The 11,743-nt window shown below is 35.9% G+C and overlaps 1 protein-coding gene across 2 annotated transcripts; it reads right to left on the bottom strand.

Moving 5' to 3' along the window:
• Positions 1–211: 211 nt before the first annotated feature.
• ankrd1a (ankyrin repeat domain 1a (cardiac muscle)) lies at positions 212–7,517 on the bottom strand. Of its 2 annotated transcripts, XM_056264278.1 has the most exons (9): positions 7,171–7,347; positions 5,478–5,657; positions 5,253–5,378; positions 5,049–5,156; positions 4,295–4,393; positions 4,089–4,187; positions 3,757–3,855; positions 2,048–2,146; positions 212–869 (listed from the first exon to the last, which is right to left on the bottom strand). In XM_056264278.1, the coding sequence occupies exons 1-9, from the start codon at positions 7,195–7,197 to the stop codon at positions 756–758; spliced, it is 951 nt and encodes a 316-aa protein (XP_056120253.1). In that variant the 5' UTR covers positions 7,198–7,347; the 3' UTR covers positions 212–755. The 2 variants fall into 2 exon arrangements, with proteins under 2 accessions (XP_056120253.1, XP_056120254.1); XM_056264279.1 differs by lacking the exon at positions 5,049–5,156 and having other exon boundaries at positions 7,171–7,517.
• Between the last annotated feature and the right edge of the window lie 4,226 nt (positions 7,518–11,743).

Here is an 11,743-nt window from a genome sequence, read left to right as displayed (position 1 = left end):
ATAGATCTTGAGACTGTGCCTTAAAAACTGCCTGAATTCCTGCTTGAGGATATTAAAATGGTCTTTTTCAGTTTGTGTATTTAAATGTATTAATGTAAAACTTCCCAATAAACAAAAGTAAGTTTAGGCCTATGCCAAATTGATCCATACTTTTGTAATTAATCTAATTTAAAATGTTTGTTTAAAAAAAGAAGAAGGTGGAAACACATGGTGACACATACCAAAACACTTTATTCACATATGATTAAAATTATTCACAATTACATTTAAGTGCAAGAATTACAAAACACGTTTATCAATGCACATTTCATAATGGAGGCCCGTGAACCCGGTACCAAGTCTTTCACAAATCCAGTCCAAAATCAATTACAATAATATCCATCATAATAAACATTCTCAGACCAGCATTCACATTCTGTTCCTTTTCTGAAAACGTATAGTTCGGTCTCTAGTCTGTCTAGACATTTTCCCATTAGATCAAACGGTCATGGACATTTTTCAAATGCTCACAAGTATAGAAAATAAATTAAAATAATATTAAATAAATACACTGAACAAGCAAATAAACATCCAACCACTCACACGTTCATGTCTTGTGCCACTCCCTCAAGATTCGTTTTCTCTCAAAATCAAGTGAGAAAACAATATTTACAAATAACCTCATCAATATTTCGGACACTCTATTGCCAGCAATTAGCGTCATCATTACGTAAATTGAAAAGAACTGTTCAGAAAGAAAGAAAGAAAGAAAACATTCAAAACAAAAGTTGTTCATCTGGCTTTGGTGCTTCCTCTTCATTAAAGTTATTCAGGATGTTTTTCACACCTTTTTGCCATGAAAGCAGAGTCTCCATTGGTGTCTTTCCATCCTGTAAATGACAGATAATTTTAAGGATATATCCATTAAAAATATACCTATTCAAACAGATATATTTGTACAACTAGACTTCCAAGGAATACAGTAGAGACCATTCTTTCATTGTTCTTTTATGCATATCTTGCTTCTTAAATTTGATATTGTGGAGAGTCAGCATCGGGGCATTAAAGGGTTAGTTCACCCCAAAATGAAAATTCTGTCAGTAATTACTCACCGTCATGTTGTTCCAACCCCGTAAGACTTCCGTTCATCTTCGGAACACAAATTAAGATATTTTTGATGAAATCTGAGAGCGTGAACTCACTTAGGCCCACGCAGAAGAAAATGAAAAGTTGAATAAAGTCGTTATTTTTGTTTGTTTTTTGCCCACAAAAAGTATTCTCGTCACTTGATAAACTTAAGGTTGAGCCACTGTAGTCACTTGGACTATTTTAACGATGTCTTTAATAACTTTCTGGGCCGGCAAGTTTCGATCCCATAGAAGCCTATGGAGGAGTGAGACAGCTCTCAGATTTCATCAAAAATATCTTAATTTGTGTTCCGAAGATGAACGGAAGTCTTACGGGGTTGGAACAACATGAGGGTGAGTAATTACTGACAGAAGAGCGTCAGTGTTGTTACTGTTCACTAAAAATAAAAACTAATTGAAATAAAGAGGGAAAATATAAAATATAAATATCAGGTAAAAAAAACTTCCAAAATTATGAAAACTAAAGCTGAAATAAAAATAAATTAAAGCTGAATAGAAATATACAGGCTAACCAAAAAATATTCAGACACCAGATATAATTTTTTATATTTTTTACTAGTGGGTGCAGGACACTGGTTCATTTATGTAAGTGAGGGTAGCAAAATAAAGTAAACTGTGACATATGATACCCAAAAAGTCTTCATACAGTGGACTACCAGTAAAATTTATAAAAATTTGGGACCAATTATTATATAGACACTTTGACCTGACCATGTTTTGTGACCTGACCAAGTGTTTTTTTCTTTAATTGCTCACAGGGTTGGAACAACATGAGGGTGAGTATTTACTGACAGAATTTTCATTTTTGGGTGAACTAACCCTTTAAACATAATCCTGTAGTAACTCAATCTGTCTCTAGAGGGCACCATGCAAACATCAACTCATACAGTTAAGATTGTATGTACCCTGATTGAACTTACGTTGTTTTTGGCATTTAGACTGGCTCCATACATCATCAGCAATTTTATCATTTTAAATCTATTTATCCTCACTGCGTCGTGCATTGGTGTGTCTCCATCCTACACAAGCACAAAACATTAGCATTAGAGAAGAAAGCAACAGGTGGGACAATGCATTACTAATGTTATAAATTTGCTATTTAAAATTATTTAAAGAAAAAAGTCACTTTTCCTCAAGACCATAGTGTCATGTTAACATTATATATTAAAATGACCATATTAAAGTGCCCCTATTAAGCTATTTTAAAGGTTCCTAATTTTGTTTTGTAGGTCTTCAATAGTGTTACATGCATCCTCATAATATTCCGCGAGCCTACTCTGTTCTGATTGGTCAGACTGCCCAGTCTGTTGTGATTGGTCTACCACTTACAGTGCGTGTTGGAAAACAAACGCCTATTAGCTCTGCCTCAGCACTTGCACTCTGCCTCATAGGATCTGCCTCAGCACTTGTACACACCGTGATAAGAACAGTAACAATGGAGTTGGTTTTACCATATCAATTCGAGCCTGAGTCCACATCCTTTGGAAGTACATGTAAAGTGGATTTGCAGAGCTAAAAAACAGCATCTATTGACATGTCGACAACACAAACCAAACTCTTCCAGGCCTCAGCTACAACTACAGTGTTTGAGGGTGGGTCAAAGTAAACATGATTCACAGGTAGCCAATGAAGACCATATGCAAATATATGCAAATGTGTTACATTGTTACGTAGGTTTGTAACTGGAAGTAAGACTGGAATTATGTGACGACTTGTTTCGGCTGTTCAGAATTTATTCTTTCTATTAGGAGACATTAACTTTATTTGTCGTGCACTTTGATCTTTAAAACTTTGCAGGCCTTTTAACTCACAAACAGCTATATTACACCCTTCATGAAAGGTTATATTTGAAAAAGCATAATAGTGGCACTTTAAAGCCTTGTTTATACTCGACGCGTCCGCACGAGCGCGAGTCTCCGCTGACTGCGCGCGCACCTCTCCAAACGGACGAGGCGTTTATACTTGACGCGCTCGCCGTTGTGCTATTCTGTGAAACGACAGGGGGCGACTCGGAGTAATTCTCCTCTAAACCACCAGGAATCAGCAGTGAAGAAGTAGTTTGCCATTTATTAGTAGTTTATTAATTTCTGATTCATATAAAAAGAGTAATAAATGCAGTAGGTTTATTGCACTTTCACTGCATGTAAACTAGTAAACAACTGAAGCCTTATTGAAGAGTGTTTAAACCTTAATTTCATCAGCAGGGCTTAATTCTGCTATTGTAGGCTTATTTTGTAAATGTAAGCAGTTACTTTATACAAGTGCAAACTGGGTGCTTAATGTAAATGTGTTCCTATTCACAAAATGAGAGGCTTTTATGGTCGCCCATCAATACAAATGTCTCTGTGTATAGAAGGATCATAAACATGGTGGTACAGACATACCAGTTCGGCCAGATTCGGCTCGAAGTCGTTCATCTTCGGATGCGGCGCCGCGCGCGATGTTACAAAAAGTGCCGTGCACACCGCCAGGCGAAATGGGGTCTTGCGCACCCAACGCGCACGACCGCCCACACCGCAATGACGTCATTTTTGCCGCGCGCACTTCGCGCTCTTGCGGACGCGTCGAGTATAAACAAGGCTTAAAGCTTCTGAATGTTATGGAAATAATGTGCAAAAAGAATTCTTACCCTGTCTTTAGCATTGACATCCGCTCCACAGTGAATGAGATGCTCAGCACAGTCGTAATGTCCCGTCCGAACTGCAACATGGAGGGGAGTGCTGCATAGCTGAAGATACACAAGAAGAGTTTTAGTTAGTGCACCTAGTGCTAAGAGTGCAAACTACAGTGCCAACCCAGAGGCGCAAATTGAAAACTTTATGCACAAGAAGGATACATAATGCTTTATCATTGCTTGCTACAGAAACTTTAGCATGTCAAGCATTAGAATGATTTGTGAATGTCATTATCACTGTCCAAAGACCATCTGGTGTCATATGCTCACAGTAGCTTTATATCTACCTTGTCTCTAGTGTTGAATTTGGCTCCATTATTTAAAAGCAGCTCCAGAGCATGCAGGCTTCCACCTCTACAGGCCCAGTGCACAGCTGAGGCATCCAGCTATCATTATGATTAAAAAAAAGCATCTCAGGATTATAATATAAAATAAATGTGAGAAAATAATCTTGTAGCACTGGTGTAAAAGTCACATCAGCCATCTGTGCAACCTTGTCTTTTTGTTCCATGGATGCTCCACTCTCCAGGAGCTTCTGCATGATCTCTGTGTGACCTTGTGCACTGGCTTTATGCAGAGCTGAGCGTTTAAACTGAGAGAGAGAACAAGTGAGAGTCAGTGTTGTTACTGTTAACTAAAAATAAAAACTAATTGAAATAAAGAGGGAAAATATAAATATCAGGTAAAAAAAACTTCCAAAATTACTAAAACTAAAGCTGAAATAAAAATAAATTAAAGCTGTCATAGAAATATACAGTCTAACCCAAAAATTATATATTTTTTTATTAGTGGGTGCAGGACACTATTTCATTTATGTAAGTGAGGGTAGCAAAATAAAGTAAACTGTGACATATGATACCCAAAAAGTCTTCATACAGTGGACTACCAGAAAAATTTATAAAAATTTGGGACCAGTTATTATATAGACACTTTGACCTGACCATGTTTTGTGACCCGACCAAGTGTTTTTTTCTTTAATTGCTAATGCGACCTTTTTACACCACAGACTGAACAAAATTAAGCATTGCTTGGTAATTTGTTGACCTAAATTGGTATTTAGCTGTCAGCTGAAAACTGAAAATATATTTAAAAAAAAAATAGGTAATTGAAACATTAATAAAGACTATAATAGTATATAAATAATACTAAAATAACACTGGTAAGGGTTTAATGTGTATTGGAACACGCAGCACAACGGAAGGAAAGTGTGAGATGTGTGTGTGAGTGTTTTTGTGTTAAGCACTCACATGATCACAGACATTGGGGTCTCCACCATCTGATAAATATTTCTCAACAACAAGTATTTGTTTCTCTGTGACAGCCTTTAGGAACAAAGCCTGGTCCACTGTCTCAGGCTGAAAAAAATGTTAGCCAATAATTACACCTCAAATCTGTACATTTTAGGGGTTTAAAATGATATAGCAGTTTATATTGTGGAAAGAGTTCCTTACCAGGATATCAGGCTCTGGCTGTTTCTTTAGCGCTTGAATCTTCCTTTCCTTTCTCCTCTTCCTCAACTCCAAAATGTTAAAGAGGTCTTCTACAGTTTCTAGTTTTAACTGTCCTGACCGGTCGACCTAAGAAAAATAAAAAGACAATGGTTTTTCATTATGCTACTGTGCGAAAATGTAAAGCCATGTTCTCTTTTATCAAGTTGTAGGCCTATTCATTCTTACATTGAGTTTGAGCTTCTCTTCACTCAGTTTGATGCCTTTCTGGGAGGTTTCATTCAGGTCCTGTTGTGTCTGAAGACCATCCTGTTTCTCCTGAATGATGCTGGTCTCATATTCCCCTGCAGCGAACGCCTCTGCACAGGCACCTCCTGCCAACTTTCCCTCACCTCTCTTCCCAGTGACCTGTGATTAGATGTGATACCCATAAGTCTAGGATTTCGTATGCGTATGAATGGAAGTCAATGGAACACAAGCATCTGTGGTCTGTGACCACAGCTTTTTTTCAAGGATTGAACAGCTTCCAGAGAGAGAACAAGTGTGTAGTTTAAAGTAGATGTAATTTGATTTAGTGATTGTGTGGGTGGGGTGAAGGGAGTGTTCAGCTGTTTTGAGAACCTAAAAAAATAATTACACACATTTCTGTTGTTTAAAATAGGAAGACTGGCCAATGCAGTTGGCTTATTCTAGACATCCTGGAACCTTCTTAATCGCTGAAAGATATTTAATAACACCACATCACTCCCCCCCATTCTTTCTTTTTTTCTCATTTATGCCTTTCTCTTCTCTTATTTTCTTTAATGTACAATCTGTTTCTTATGTATTCTTTATTTCTTCCCTTTTTCTAAGAATATGTAAGCACAAACATTTACTTTTCTGTCTCTCTCATTTTTTTTAATTCATTTTCTTTTTATTCATATTCATTTTCTACTTTCTTTCTCTTGTGTTCTTTAATGTAATTTATTTTTCTTATATTCTTCATTTCTTTCAACAATACAATTGTAGCTTGTAATTGTGAGCAGTGTTATATATTACTATATTTATTAGTACTATATATATTACATTTTTAATTTGGTTTTTATTTTTTCAGTATTCGTTTTAGCTTAAGTTTTAATAATTTTGTTATCTGCTTTTCATTTTTTATTATTTTAAATATTTCTATTTATCTTTATTTCCATTTGCAGTTTATTTTGTCTTTCATGTAAGCATAAACACACACGCATACACACACACGCATACACACACACACACAAACACACAATGTTGTGTAGGTGTGCTTTCTATATCTTTTTTCTCTTTAAAAAATGACACATTTGCATTGGATATTTGCATTTCTTTAGCAAAATAAATTCTATCCATATAAATGTTGTTAGTTAAATTGAATAGTTCATAACATGCACAAGTAATTCAGGGAACCTGTTACCACAAATTAAATAAATGCATGGCTGCAAGTTAAAAACGTATTCATTTAATTAAACATTTTAAGTTGCAAACATTATTTTGTTCAGGTTCTGTTGACATAATGTTGATTGATTACATTAACTTAATATTGTGTAATTTAAATTAAATGTTTTGCATTAAATTATTTTTTAAATTAAGTTGTAACTTAATAATGAAATTGTCTTGATAACTTTGGAAATTGGGTATAGTGGATTTCTAGTTCCCAGCATGCTTTGCACAGGGCTGGATAAGGAGAATAAATGTTAAAAGGGAAAGACCCTTTTAATGCTGTCATTCGTTAAATTACAAATTATTAAGTTATTGTAACTAACTCAATATAGTTTGTTGGTTGAATATAATTTAAAAGATCAAAAAAAGAAAGAAAAAGAGATGCAAACTGTTGAGCCAACACATTAATTTTTAGAGGGTGCACAACATTAGGACGAGAACGCGCTGCATGCATCACCACAAAACTTACCAGCTCTTCAACACGCAGCAGTCCCATGTCTATGATCTGTTTGTGTTTTTAACTCGTTTTGCTGTAAGGCTGCCTGTCTGGTGGGCGATAGTTCTCTTTTGTGGTAAATTAGAGTCCCAAAGCAACCGGTGTTGTCTGCTCAACTCCCTGATGGTCTGTGTATCTCCTCCATCACCACCCATATATATGGTTCCAGACTCTGGCGCGGACCATAAAAAAGTTAGATCATATCCCTTACATTCTCTCCTGCTCTTTCACCGCCCACAAAATTCCAATGACACCTTCATTCATCCTTCCCGAACCTCTGATGAATCTCGCGCGCACGATGACTGCACGAGCCAGGAACGCGCGGCTTCCGCTCCAATTCTGGTATGGGCGGCGCGCACGCCGGCTCACGCTTACGGCTTACCAGTAGCTCTAGACTTACAAGACTGACCTGCGACCACTGACACTTGTGCAACAGGTGCACAACGGCATGCATAGTCTATTCCGCTCGTGAGAAAAGCAATAAAGCTGTGTGACGTGGCCTTTTTGTCAATCATTAGTAAGGGAGACACTCTTTTCAGGCCTGCTGCTCCAATTAATATTTCTCAGGGTAGGTCTATTTTTTAATTCAGCTTCTGTTAAGGCGCATATATGATAAAGTCTTGACTCTTGCCTAAAAAAAGTTATTTCCCCGGATATTTTCCGGTATTATATTATTATATAAAAAGACAGTTCATGGTGTCACACTACATGGGGTAAGTTGTCACAAATGGTAACCATTAGGCGTTTCAGTTCAATTTTAAGATTAAAAATAATTATAATAATAATAATTTTAAAAAGATAACACAAATATATCATCTTTTTGGTCAAGATAATATACAAATACAGTATGACAAATATGCAATAACTTATAGCCCCAGTCACCTCCATAGAACAGTATAGTAGACCTATAATAGTATAGTACAGTACAGTATACAATTTCTTTGTATGTTTGTTTGTGATGATTACATTTATATTCAAGGACATTTATTTATTTTTGTGCTCTCTGTTTTCACATGGGCTCATTTTTAGTGTTCATGTCACCATGCGTCCTTTTGCAATCAAGAGCTGTTAACACTCACTATATTTAATGGCCGTTATAATTCAAGACTCCATTGTAACAAATGTTAAAAAAAAACATGCCAGTATGTGAAGTTGTGCAAGTCTGGCTTGAGCATGACAGGTATGGAATGATGTCTGTGAACTTCCTTTCACATGGCAATACTGTCTGATGACAGTCAGTAACAGGCTTTTAATAGCCTTATGGTAATGACAGAGTGACATGTTTGAGACATCTTTTCACCTCTTATGGACAGAGAGCAATACGTATAAATCTGAGCTGATGTCATCCATCAACAGCCGTGTTTTTACAGGTGCATGTACTGTATCTGCAAGGCGCTGATGTCCTTCAGCCACAAGCTGAGCAGGTGCAGAATTGCACACAAGTGTGATCACTCAGTGATATGAAGTTTACTGTAAAGAGTGAGGAGCTCAACCAGTCCATCAGCCATAAATCAAAATCAATCGCAAGATTATTTGCAATGGAGTTTTCCTTAAAAGGAGACACTTAGGCCAGGTCACTAGACCTTTATCTGAGAGATACCAAAGGTCATGACTCAAGATGAAGAAAGAATGACTAATGAGAGTGTCTTGCTCAATGGCACAAGGCTGGATTGCCATTTGTGAGGTTCAAACCTTCTCCTTCTCACCAATCTCAATCTTACAAATCTAAAAAAAAAAAAAAAAAAAAAAAAAAACAGCCACTCCCAGATGTTCTGATATAATTAAACTGAATAAATCATTTCTAAAGTTATTTACATTATTGCACAAACCATAATAAATTATATTACACTTTTTTTATTTTTACGAAATTAATTAAGCGAGTACATAAAAAATAATCAAAAAGCGTTTTGGTTACTTTTACTTACCCCAATGGTAAGCGTATATATACACTGCCTGCATGGACAAAAAAAGTTGCTGTTTGGGTTTAAATAATATGATATAATATGCTAAGAGTCTATGATTGGATCATTATCACAGTGATTATTATGTTATATGTTTGGCAACAGTTCTTCTAACCATAATTGATGGAGTGTGTAGCTTTTCATTTCTTAAACAACCATGGAAGACATGGCCATATTACAGTATGACAATGTCAAGATTCATCAGGCTCAAATTGTGAAAGAATGGTTGGGAGGGAGCATGAAGAATCATTTTAACACATGAATTGGCATCTCTGAGTCCAGACCTTAAATTAATTGAAAGTCTTTGGGATGTGCTGAAATAGACTTTACAGAGTGCTTGACTCTTGCCATTACAAGATTTTGACCAAAAAATCCATTCTTCCTCCGAGCCCTGAATTCGATTCCTCCCCGTGTGAACTCCTGAATTCCCTGATCCAAGCCCACATTCAAGGCTTGTCTCTGCCACTGATTCCCCCCAGCCCCAGGTCTCCTTTGTCGGCCAGCTCCAAGTCTCCTTTGTAACTAAATACAATAAAATATTTAATCCACAATATTTTATCCACAAATAACACATGACTTTGGTATTTAAACAGATCTTAAAAAGAGAACATAAACGAATGGTCTATATAGCTTTCTATTAGTACTAAACTGAATAATACATAATTTTCCAATAATTTGAATGCTACAGAGGAAATTGTTTTTTTTTTGTTGGAAAATTTGCATTTATTACATTTATAATACAATTTAAAGAAGCTTTTATAATATTTTTTCTTTAAAAATTCCTTTGTAATGGCAGTGGCTAATATATTATATATATATTAGCAACAAACGATTAAGTAACATATAGTTGGTTAATGGCCTGAACATGGTCTGAACAGCAGAGAGGAAAGTCACTTGTGGGCCTGAGATCAGTTTTAGCTCTCTGTAGGGTGTGGGAGAGGAGTGCTCACATCGCTTGAGACAGCAGCCCCTGAAATAGGACTCTTATATGCCTATAATAGTAGTATAAATTGAGTGGTGGTGTTAAACTCTTTTATGGAACAGCCGTTCATGTGAAAAAAATAGTAATGGTATGGAGCACTGAAAAAAAAAGCTGCATATTTTCTCTGATATTTAAAATTAAATTCAGACTGCATGAAAAAAGCGTTAATTTTCAAATCGACTCCAGCCCTCACAATGCTTTCTATGCTGAACTGCTCATTTAATAATAGTAATTAACTGGCAGCAAGTGTCAAGTAACTTACTGTAAAATAAAAACAGTTATAATCTGGCAGCTATTGACAAGTACCTTACTGTAAAATAAAAACAGTTATTAACTGGCAGCTATGACAAGTAACTTACTGTAAAATATTCACAGTAATTAACTAGCAACAATTGTCAAGTAACTTACTGTAGAAGAAATAACCGTATTTTGCTGTTTTCATTTACAATAGCAACCATGTTACTGTAAAGAAAAACACACTAATTTGCAAGTACTGCTTTTTTAATGGTAATAGTGTTTTCACAGTAAAATAAAACAGTAAGGTCCGTGTACGGGTCAGTGTATCATCCGATCATTTGATTTCCAATTTGAAACGAAATAAGCAGAAACGAGAAAACGGCGCCCTATTCGTTTTAAAAAAAAAAACGAAAAACGAGATTTCGGCTTGATTTTTCGTTTTTTAGTTCACAGGCAAAAACGAATAAATGACTTTAAAATTAGTTTTCTACATGTGGGTGGTCCTGAGACGCCCCCTTCCGCCGATTGGTCAAGCAAATCTGAGCATGTGACGTCATCAGTCGTCGCTCAGGTCTGTTCAACAAAATAATAGTCCTCTACTATGGCTACCGATTCTTAAACGGTACAGGGCAGGCCCTATTGGGCTTTCTTCTGTGCAACTTTACCGTTTCACAGAAATCTTTACATCAGAAATATTAAATATTAGTCTGCCACCAGCCCGTTTTATTTAGCAGTGCGGAGTTAAATCTGTTTGGTGAAGCTGCATTTGACAGCGGCGAGCGGGAGAGGCTCTGACCAATGTTCAGTCAGCAGTCAGAACTTTTCTTTTAGATAGTATACGCTCCGTTTTGACACGGGATTGTGATTGCAAATACTGTAATGCCAATCAGCTAAGGGTGGGTACCGATGATGGTGAAATACATTTTTACTGAAACTGTAATCATAGCCGCGACCCGCGAGAATGATTGACAGGACGATAGAGGCAATTAAAAGCGCAATAACGTCAGTTAAAAACACAATTAAAAAAGTGTTTAATATAAGTGACTTTGTCTGTTTTATTGTTTTTGTTGTTTTTAATCAAATAATTGTGAACCACAAAACAAGCCTTCGTTTTAAAGAGCGATTTCCAAAATATATTTTATTTATTTGTTATAATATGGGTATTTTATGTCACCCGTCTTAGTTTGATTATATTATATATGAGTTGTTTGAAAATTTAAATTGAGTTGGGCCAACTTAATTTTGAACAATTTAAATTGAGTTGGGCCAACTTAATTTTAGAAAATTTAAATTCTAAATATTAATTATTGAGTTGAGCCAACTTAATTTTGAACAATTTAAATTGAGTTGGGCTAACTCAATTTTG

The sequence above is a fragment of the Rhinichthys klamathensis genome, unplaced genomic scaffold (assembly GCF_029890125.1).
Source record: "Rhinichthys klamathensis goyatoka isolate OS25496 unplaced genomic scaffold, OSU_Roscu_1.1 h1tg000220l_1, whole genome shotgun sequence".
In the NCBI taxonomy this organism is placed as follows: domain Eukaryota; kingdom Metazoa; phylum Chordata; class Actinopteri; order Cypriniformes; family Leuciscidae; genus Rhinichthys; species Rhinichthys klamathensis.
Note: the sequence above shows the minus strand (reverse complement) of the source record. Positions and strands in the feature narration are given on the sequence as shown.

Excerpts from the sequence above, each read along its gene's own strand:
- ankrd1a (XM_056264278.1), bottom strand. The coding sequence starts at position 7,197 with ATGGGACTGCTGCGTGTTGAAGAGCTG. Across the intron at positions 5,658-7,170 it reads TGCTGCGTGTTGAAGAGCTG|GTCACTGGGAAGAGAGGTGA; the intron begins GTAAGTTTTGTG and ends ATCTAATCACAG. Across the intron at positions 5,379-5,477 it reads AAGAGAAGCTCAAACTCAAT|GTCGACCGGTCAGGACAGTT; the intron begins GTAAGAATGAAT and ends TATTTTTCTTAG.